The sequence below is a fragment of the Benincasa hispida genome, chromosome 9, assembly GCF_009727055.1.
Source record: "Benincasa hispida cultivar B227 chromosome 9, ASM972705v1, whole genome shotgun sequence".
Taxonomy (NCBI): Eukaryota; Viridiplantae; Streptophyta; class Magnoliopsida; order Cucurbitales; family Cucurbitaceae; genus Benincasa; species Benincasa hispida.
In genome coordinates this window covers 68,029,548-68,038,367 of record NC_052357.1, presented here as the reverse complement: position 1 = coordinate 68,038,367, position 8,820 = coordinate 68,029,548, and the positions used below count along the sequence as shown (strand labels likewise).

Here is an 8,820-nt window from a genome sequence, read left to right as displayed (position 1 = left end):
CTTGGGGTTAGCAAATGGTGAACCCTAGGTGATTAGTCCTCCCACCTTGGGCCAAGGTTTGCAACTTTCCCTGCCCATGATTTTAGATGACAATATCATTCTTATTTTCACTGCAATTGTTTTTTTTTTTTTTTTTTTTGTCAATATAAATTTCACATTCCGAGTTATAAAGTGAAGCCAGTTGCTCAGTCGGTTGATTATGCATCTTCTAACTAGTTTGTGATGTTGGTGAAGTTATTTCCTGTAACGTTCTTCTTTTCTTTTTTTTTTTCTTTTCCTTTTTTTTTTTTTTTTTTTTTTTTTTTTTTTTTTTTTTTTTTTGGTGAAAAAGGATTCCTAGCCTCTCAAGTTATGTATACAGTATATTGTTTTAATTTCATTCTCAAATTCTGTTATAATTAAGAAAGAAGAAAGGTGAGTTTCATGTATTCATCTTTTCAAGAAGAATTAACTTTTTTCCGTTGAGGTTGATCAACACAATGACTTTCCTCATTTCAGCAAGGAATTATTCCTGTTCAGGTTATTTGGAGGTTTCAATTGGCAAAAGAAGGTGCTTTTTAAACAAGTACAGAAAATTGAACTTTGTGGATCACGTTTTTATTATTAGAAAAATAACACTTGTTTGTCCAACCACCATGCACCATGGCTCATTAATTGTCAATGCTGCTTTATTTACCGAATGGTGTAAAGAAGAGCCAAGACGTGGGATACTAAGTGCCAAGCTAGCTGACTTGTTGCCTTGGAAACTGAATTAACTATTGTAGTTTGCAGGGCATTTTTCCTGATAGAAACTGTAAATGTGTAAAATATCTTATGTTAGAAATGGCCGCCATTGGGTATGAAGATACACAATAAAAAACATTTATCAGAAAGAGAATTTATGCATTTTATTATTTCTAAAGTATTTACTCTTTTTTTCCTTTTTTTTATGCCCATCGTCTAAATTAAATATTGCTTGTACTGTAGTTTATTCCTTTGTTGTCTCTTTTTCTTTTACATTGGGAAGGGATTGTGCTGATTATCTATAGAAAAGATGCCCGTGCATCAATTATATTTAGAGGTGTTCTGGTTATAAAATAAGCTTTTTAAGTGAACGAAAGTCATGGGCTCTGCATATTAAATAATGACTATAATATCCCCCCCAAGCATATGAAAAGTTGTACTTGGCTGCTCTTTGTTTGATGTGTGTTCGTAGTTTTTTTGTTTTGCACCAGTTTGTTCTCTATGAAAAACTTCATTGCAATCCTTTTGGTAGGGCTCACCTGAAGTATTTATAAGTAGAAACCGGGAAGCACTTGAAAGTGAGTATGTTAGTTCGAATCTACATCACTGGATAGATCTGGTTTTTGGTTATAAGCAGCGTGGAAAACCAGCAGTGGAGGTATTCTCTGAGTATCAAGTAAAAATCTCTTGTGGAGACCTTTTCCCATAATCCGTAATAATTGAATATGATGTATTGCAGGCTGCGAATGTCTTTTATTATTTGACTTATGAAGGTGCTGTTGATCTTGACACTATGGAAGATGATCTGCAAAGATCAGCAATTGAGGATCAAATTGCTAACTTTGGCCAAACACCAATCCAGATTTTTCGTAAAAAACATCCAAGAAGAGGGCCACCTATACCAATAGCACACCCGTTATATTTTGCTCCTGGTTCCATTAGTTTAACGTCCATTATTTCATGTTCCACTAATCCTCCATTAGCCATATTACACATTAGTATGTTAGACACGCATATTGTCCTTGTGAGCCAGGGGCTAGTTCTGACTGTTAAAATGTGGTTGACCACCCAGTTACAGTATGGAGGAAACTTTACATTCTCTGGATCTCAGGTTGTTCTCGATTACCTATGAAGGTCAATAATGCTATCTATAAGATTGGTTTGTTGTGACTCAAAAAACTTTATCAACTTTTTGCAGGAACCTTTTTTTGGAGTGGGTTCAGACATTCTTTCTCCTCGTAAAATTGGGAGCCCTTTAGCTGAAAATTTTGAACTTGGAGGACAATGTTTCGCTACCATGCAAACACCTGTTGAGAACTTTTTGGTTTCTTGTGGTAATTGGGATAATAGCTTTCATATTATTTCTGTGGCTGATGGCAGGTTGTTACAGAGCATCCGACAACATAGTGATGTGGTTAGCTGTGCAGCAGGTACCTGCATTATATATTTTAAAATTATGGTATTGTTTTGGTTTACTTCTGAGATCATTCTCCAAACATTGCTAAAGGTCAAGTCATATGACTTACTTCATTGATAGGATTGTTAATTGGGGCACTTATGGTTAATCAAAAGGATGAGTAAGAGGCATGGGATGTGGACATATTTAGGATTAGATTTGAGAGAATTGTGCCTCTCAACTGTTTAGGAAGCATTTGGCTTAGGCGTGGGGTTTATATGGCCTATATTGTGCAATTGGAGCTTAAATCTGGTAATCTCTTGAGTTACATAAACGTAGGCTTCTTGAAGCTACGCTCTAGGTTATACACTGGGTCACTGGCTTTTATTAATAACTTCAAATATCAAATACATGTTACAAAGACTCGAGTTTATATTATCTATTCATCTGCACGATTCAAAACCCAGCATTTCCTAGACGACTTCCTTTGCAAAAGCTATACATGAAGCTAGGGTAAACTTGGTCAAACCTTTCAATGACGAGCATTATTTTAATATTTTGCTATAAATAGAGTGGAGGAGCTAAGGCATGCTGATATGAATGCAGTGTTAGTACCATTTTTTAGAATAAGACCTTAGATGCATTATTTGTAAGTCCTCTATCTAGTAGCTGCATGTAGGGGATTCATTACTTGGCCTACACATTGAATAAGATATGGTGTATTGTGAGGGTAGAGAAATCACGCGGTGGTTAGTTTAGGAAATACTAGTCGTGCTTCATGAGAGAGTTGGATTTGTGACGGTGAAGCTGGTAATTAGTGTAAAGAGATTATTTGGAATTTGTCTTGGAGAGAATCAAACGCCCCCAACTCCTTAGTAACCTTTGTAATTTTATTTTTTATCTTCAATTCTTATAGTATATATCTATTAATTTGTCCTCTATTTTTTATATTCTTGTATCTTGAGCAATAGTCTCTTTTCACCATTTCAATAAAAAGTCAGAGTTCCTTTTCAAGAAAAAAACATCTCTTCAATATAACACACCTTAAAGATACTTGAAAACTGATAATGATATATAATTATAAAACAATTTCAAGATGAATGCAGAAACATTTCATGTTATTTTCCTTGTTTCCCCTAGTCACAATTATTTTGCTAGCCATGCCCCCAACCCCTCCTTTCCTTGAATGCATAGTTGTACGAATACTATGGTGATATTGTAATTATCAATGTTACAGTGGCATCAGACGGAAGTATTCTTGCGACGGGAAGTTATGACACTACAGTTATGGTGTGGAAAGTTCTTCGTGGTAGGAGCACTGAAAAACGAGTACGCAGCACACAATCAGACCCACCTCGAAAAGACTATGTCATTGCAGAGACTCCATTCCATGTTCTCTGTGGGCATGACGACATAATTACGTGCTTATATGTTAGTGTGGAGTTAGACATAGTTATCAGTGGATCAAAAGATGGGACTTGCATTTTCCATACTCTTCGTGAAGGAAGATACATAAGATCTTTGCATCATCCATCTGGTTGTGGATTGTCCAAGCTCATAGCTTCACGACATGGCAGAGTTGTTTTTTACGCCGATGATGATCTTAGTTTGCACCTCTATTCAATAAATGGTAAACATTTGGCTGCTTCTGAATCCAACGGCCGCCTCAACTGTGTTGAACTGAGTCAATGTGGCGAGTTTTTGGTCTGTGCTGGTGATCATGGTCAGATTGTTGTCCGCTCCATGAACTCACTTGAGGTTGTAAGTAGGTACAACGGAATTGGAAAAGTAATTGTGTCTCTAACAGTAACTGCAGAAGAATGCTTTCTTGCTGGGACAAAAGATGGGAGTCTTCTTGTATATTCTATTGAAAATCCTCAGCTACGAAAAGCTAGTCTTCCTCGAAATACCAAATCTAAACCTTCTGCTGCAGGATAGGACTTTTTTTTTCAGGAGTTGTGAAATTCTGACGTACTGCACTATTATGCCAGGTTCGTGTTTGTAGTTACCAATATTGCTAATCAAATAGCTCGAAATAGTTTCATAAGTTACTTTAATGAAAAGGAATGCATTCCATATTCATGTTTCTGCACTCTAATTTTGTTCACGTTGGTAAGCAAATTAAGAATTTCAAAGGTCTTTTGGTGGTCATTGTTCTGTTTATTCTTTATTTTAACATAAGTTGGTATAACAAAATTTTCTTTTTCGTGTTCTATATTTCAAATGTATTTTTGAAATCTGTCAAATTAGTTTACATGTTGAAAATGTTTCATTAAAGCAGCAAAAAAGAAAAACCAAAGGGGATCTTAGTTCATCCATCCTCTAATATTGCATCTGAAGTTTTGTGATGAACAAATGTCTAAATGTATATTCATTAGAAAATATACTTATTAACTTTTTTCGTTCATAATATTTATGTAATGTCTGCAGAGCATTTAGCAGTAGCCATGACTTATCAAGTCATATCGAATTGGAAGACTTTGAAGATATCAACTGTTTCAGATTTTTGACGTACTCCATATCCTAGATATGGAAGGATGTACTTGCCAATAGCTCGGACAGTCTAACATATCCTAGCGTAATTGCTTCCCATACGACACGGGATCTCAAGTGAATCCCAAGGCTTTTTCTTTTTTTTTGCACCATTAGATTTTTACTTGATCTCTTATACAAATCTGATTATCTTCATCATGGGGAAATGAATAGGTAATGGAGCTGAAACTTGTATATATTGGTAGACAAAATGTCCATAATTAGCTGCCCTCAGTTTACCTTTAGCCTTTGAACATCATTAAGTGAGAATGGATATCTTTCAATAGGTTTAGTTCTTTCCCCTTTTTAGCTTCAGCTCTTAATTAAATTGTTCATATTAATTTGTATATTTCACTTATACCATTGATTTAGTAATTACCTCATTGAGATGAGATATATCTGCCAGCAGTTCAATTTACTTTTACATTCAGATATGAGTCATATGATTCTTGAATTAATTCCTTTCCTTTCATTGCATTGCATTGCATTTTTACTTATTAAATGTTGTTGTATTGAGTAACTTATGAGCTTGTCTCCATACAGAGATTGAAAATGAGATGTACTCTTAGACATTTTGCTTGTACAGGATATGAAAAATGGTCGATGCACTATTATTTTCTTTTTAGTAAGAGTGATATTTGCAAATTCAGAGAGTTTATCGGTGGCATACATCATTATTACGCCGATTTATCGATGGAATTGAACGAATAATTGTATCGATGTCTCAAAATTATGTTGCTTGAAATGTGATGGACTTTCGAGTGAGGTTATTGTATTGTTCCTTCATTTAAAAAAATACAAAATTTTCTTCCTCTTTCATTGTCATCTCCAATTTTTGTGTCAGTCGACCCCTTGGCTATGAGCCAAGAAATTACCATTAACGTCGTTTTCGGAGCTTGAAATATGTTTTCAGACCTCTCTTTGGGCTAATGAGAGGGAGAAATGAGAATTTGGAGTGAGCGAGGGAAGCGAGGACAAGGAGTTCAAAATACTAGTAGATTAATACCATAATTTACTTGTAATGATGACATCAACCAAAGAAATACTATACAGTGTGCTACCCTATTTCAAAATAACAATAATAATAATTATTAATAATAAAACAAAAGTGATGCTTTATCTTTGGATTTTGCCAGATTGAGATTTTTATGGTAAAAACCCCTCTTGGGGTTATATATTTCATGAATGTTCTTAAATTTTTTTTTTTCTTTTCATTTTAGACTTTTAAAGATAAATTTGGATAACTTTACTATTCTTTCCATTTTTTAAATATACCTGTTTTTTCTTGTAATTAATGAGCCACTTTTTCTTTTGGTCATTAATGAATCTTTTTTTTTTTTTTTTTTTGTTATTTATATAAATATCTATTTCCATTTTAATGCATCTAATATATGATTAATGAGATTTTTTCCCCTTTAATTATGGGAGTGATGTTTCATCTCCATCACTCGGTTGATAACAAGATCTAGTTGGCCGTAATCGTAAATTGGTTAGTGTGTCTTTATGCAATTTATTATAAATTCTTTTTCATATTTTTCTTCTATTTGATTTAGAGAAAGTATGCTCCTGGCTTGCCACCCAGGTTCATTATTCTCTATTTCATCTTCATAGTTATTTTTAAATATACCTTAGAACATTATGTTAGGTATTTGAAAATATTCTAATTAATGCATCAAATATACTAAGATTTTTTACATAGTAACATTTCGAAAGTTTATTTGAAATGTTCTCACGTAGATGATAGTACATTTAAGGATTATATATAAAGTATAATATCATAAAATAAGAAGTCTGAAATAAAAATAAATAATAAAATAAACTATCTTTCACACTTCATTTATATCAAAATAAACAAATACATATGTCACAATATATATGAAAATCATATAAAACGTTCGACAAATCAAAGAAAGAAGAAGTACATATATCCCTATTTATATCGAAAATCTTACAAAAGCTCTGAAAAATTGAAGAATAATAAGAATTACATATAGTATGGTATACATCGAAAACCTACAAAAGCTCCAAAAAAATCGAAAAAAAAAAGTACTATATCGAAAATCCTATAAAGCTTTGAAAAAATCAAGACATTATATGTCGTCTCTTTCAATCTAGCATTTATGGTGTTCTCAATCTCTAAACTAATCATCAAATCGAAGGAGTTTCACTGGGATGGATGGATAGTTTTGCTAGAAAATAAGAAAAGCACCGAAAATGAAAAGTGAATTGCCTCTGTTTTTCATCGTTCTTGGGCGCATCTAAGAAGAATGATCGAGAAGATTTGAGAATAAAGATGAAGAAGATCGTGGGTGAGAACAAGAATTTTTCGCTAGAGATTTAGAGAGATATATAGAAACAAGAATGGTAAATATACAACAACATTAGTGAATATTTGTAGTTGGTCGGCCTATTTTTTAAATAAATGGATTGTAGAAACAACAGTGTAATATTAGTCTACAATTAAGGCCTTTTATGTAAAAATTCTTTGAGATTTGTATAAGTACGATAGTTTTTGTTCTTTTTTTTTTTTGTGAAAATAAGATGAAATTCATGGATAGATAATGCGTACAAATTGGAATATATATGTGATATCATTTAATACTATTTAGATAAATTGTTTGGACTTGATTCCATAATTTTGTGTTAAAAATTGATTATGAAAATAATTTTAATCTTAAAGATGAAATAAATAGTAAAAGAAATTTTAACATTCTATATAAATGGTAAATAATATCAAGTTCAACATCTAATTATATACATTGACTGTCGAGTTAATATTTATCTTTTATTTAAGAAAACATATAATGTATTTTAAAGAGACCTTAAACATTTTAAAGGGTCTATTAAGAATAATTTTTCAAGTGTTTAAAAAATATTTAGTGAAAAAAATATGTTTTCTGGCACTTAAAAAGCTTTTCCAAACATGTTTAGAGTTTAAAGATGGACAAAAAATTTCAAGATATATTATATAATTTAATCTAGAGCAAAATGCACTCGATTTTTTAGGTTTAGACTTGATGTTTATTTGATCTTTGAGATATTAAAAATAGTATTTTAATTTTTGAGGTTTAAAAAATAGTTCTAAATGATTTATGTATTAACCTTAAGTAGACTAACGAAAATGTGAGGTGTCCATTTAAATGACTTGACAATATTCTATTTTTTAAAAAGATTCATGGATTATATATTGTTTATATATTATGTAAAAAATGCATTAAATCATAAGTATACATATAATTGCTTCGAAATGATGTATTTATTGATGATCAAACAACTAATAGAAGAACGAAAGTGCGATTAGAACGTATGAGCAAGAGGAATAACAAAGAGAGAATGAAACAATTGACCGAAAAATTCAGATTTGTTCAGTAGATTCACATAATTTTTTGAACCCATAGGATAATTTAGTAATATTACCTAGCATTACAAATGCTAAAGTAAACATGTAATCTAATTACTTATTGGAAATTCATTAGATTACAAACGTGTTTAATTTAAAAAATAAGTCATTTTGAAAGAAATTGAAGTGTTTGATAACTACCTCAAATAGTTTTTAAAGTATATCTTAATCCGTTGATAAATGTTTAAATAAAAATGAACTTCTGAAAGACCTTTTTTTTTTATCAATTTAATCCAAATGGGTCACATACCAATTTCAATTATGGTAAACCTGGCCTAAATGTTGGATTTTATGTCCTAAAACTCGTGGTTTGTAAATTAATAAACATATTCTGTTTTGTTTTTCGATAAAGTTGTCATTGAAATTGTAATATTGAATCCAATAAACTAAGGTCCTGAGGCTATGTAATATAGTTTGAACTTTATGTAGTGACATAAATGTGGATCAAGTTCAAATATATAGCCAAAATGATCTACAGTATATGAATAAGGTTGGGTGCCTTATTCTAGGGACACTATAAATGCAGCCCACTTTGTAGTTAGTACAGACGATGTGATCCTAAATCGTTCATATAGAGATATGTGAGTGGGGGCATCCTATGCAATAAGTTTGCATAAGACTGAACCATGAAATAGTCACTTTTTACGTTCTAAATGTCGTTTTATGTATAAAACTGACTATTTCATTAATTGATGACCTAGGTAATTTAATCTTAATCCTGAGCTAACTATGAACTCCTGTTCACTCGGAATTATCCTTAGATCTGCAT

At 31.9% G+C, this 8,820-nt stretch overlaps 1 protein-coding gene across 1 annotated transcript; it reads left to right on the top strand.

Annotated features, from left to right (window-relative positions):
* LOC120086613 (BEACH domain-containing protein B-like) lies at window positions 1-5,081 on the top strand. Its single transcript, XM_039043347.1, has 6 exons — window positions 1-56; window positions 1,256-1,381; window positions 1,463-1,834; window positions 1,922-2,153; window positions 3,357-4,110; window positions 4,550-5,081. Exons 3-5 carry the CDS (start codon window positions 1,517-1,519, stop codon window positions 4,055-4,057), a joined length of 1,251 nt encoding a protein of 416 aa, XP_038899275.1. The 5' UTR covers window positions 1-56; window positions 1,256-1,381; window positions 1,463-1,516; the 3' UTR covers window positions 4,058-4,110; window positions 4,550-5,081.
* The last annotated feature ends 3,739 nt before the right edge of the window (window positions 5,082-8,820 follow it).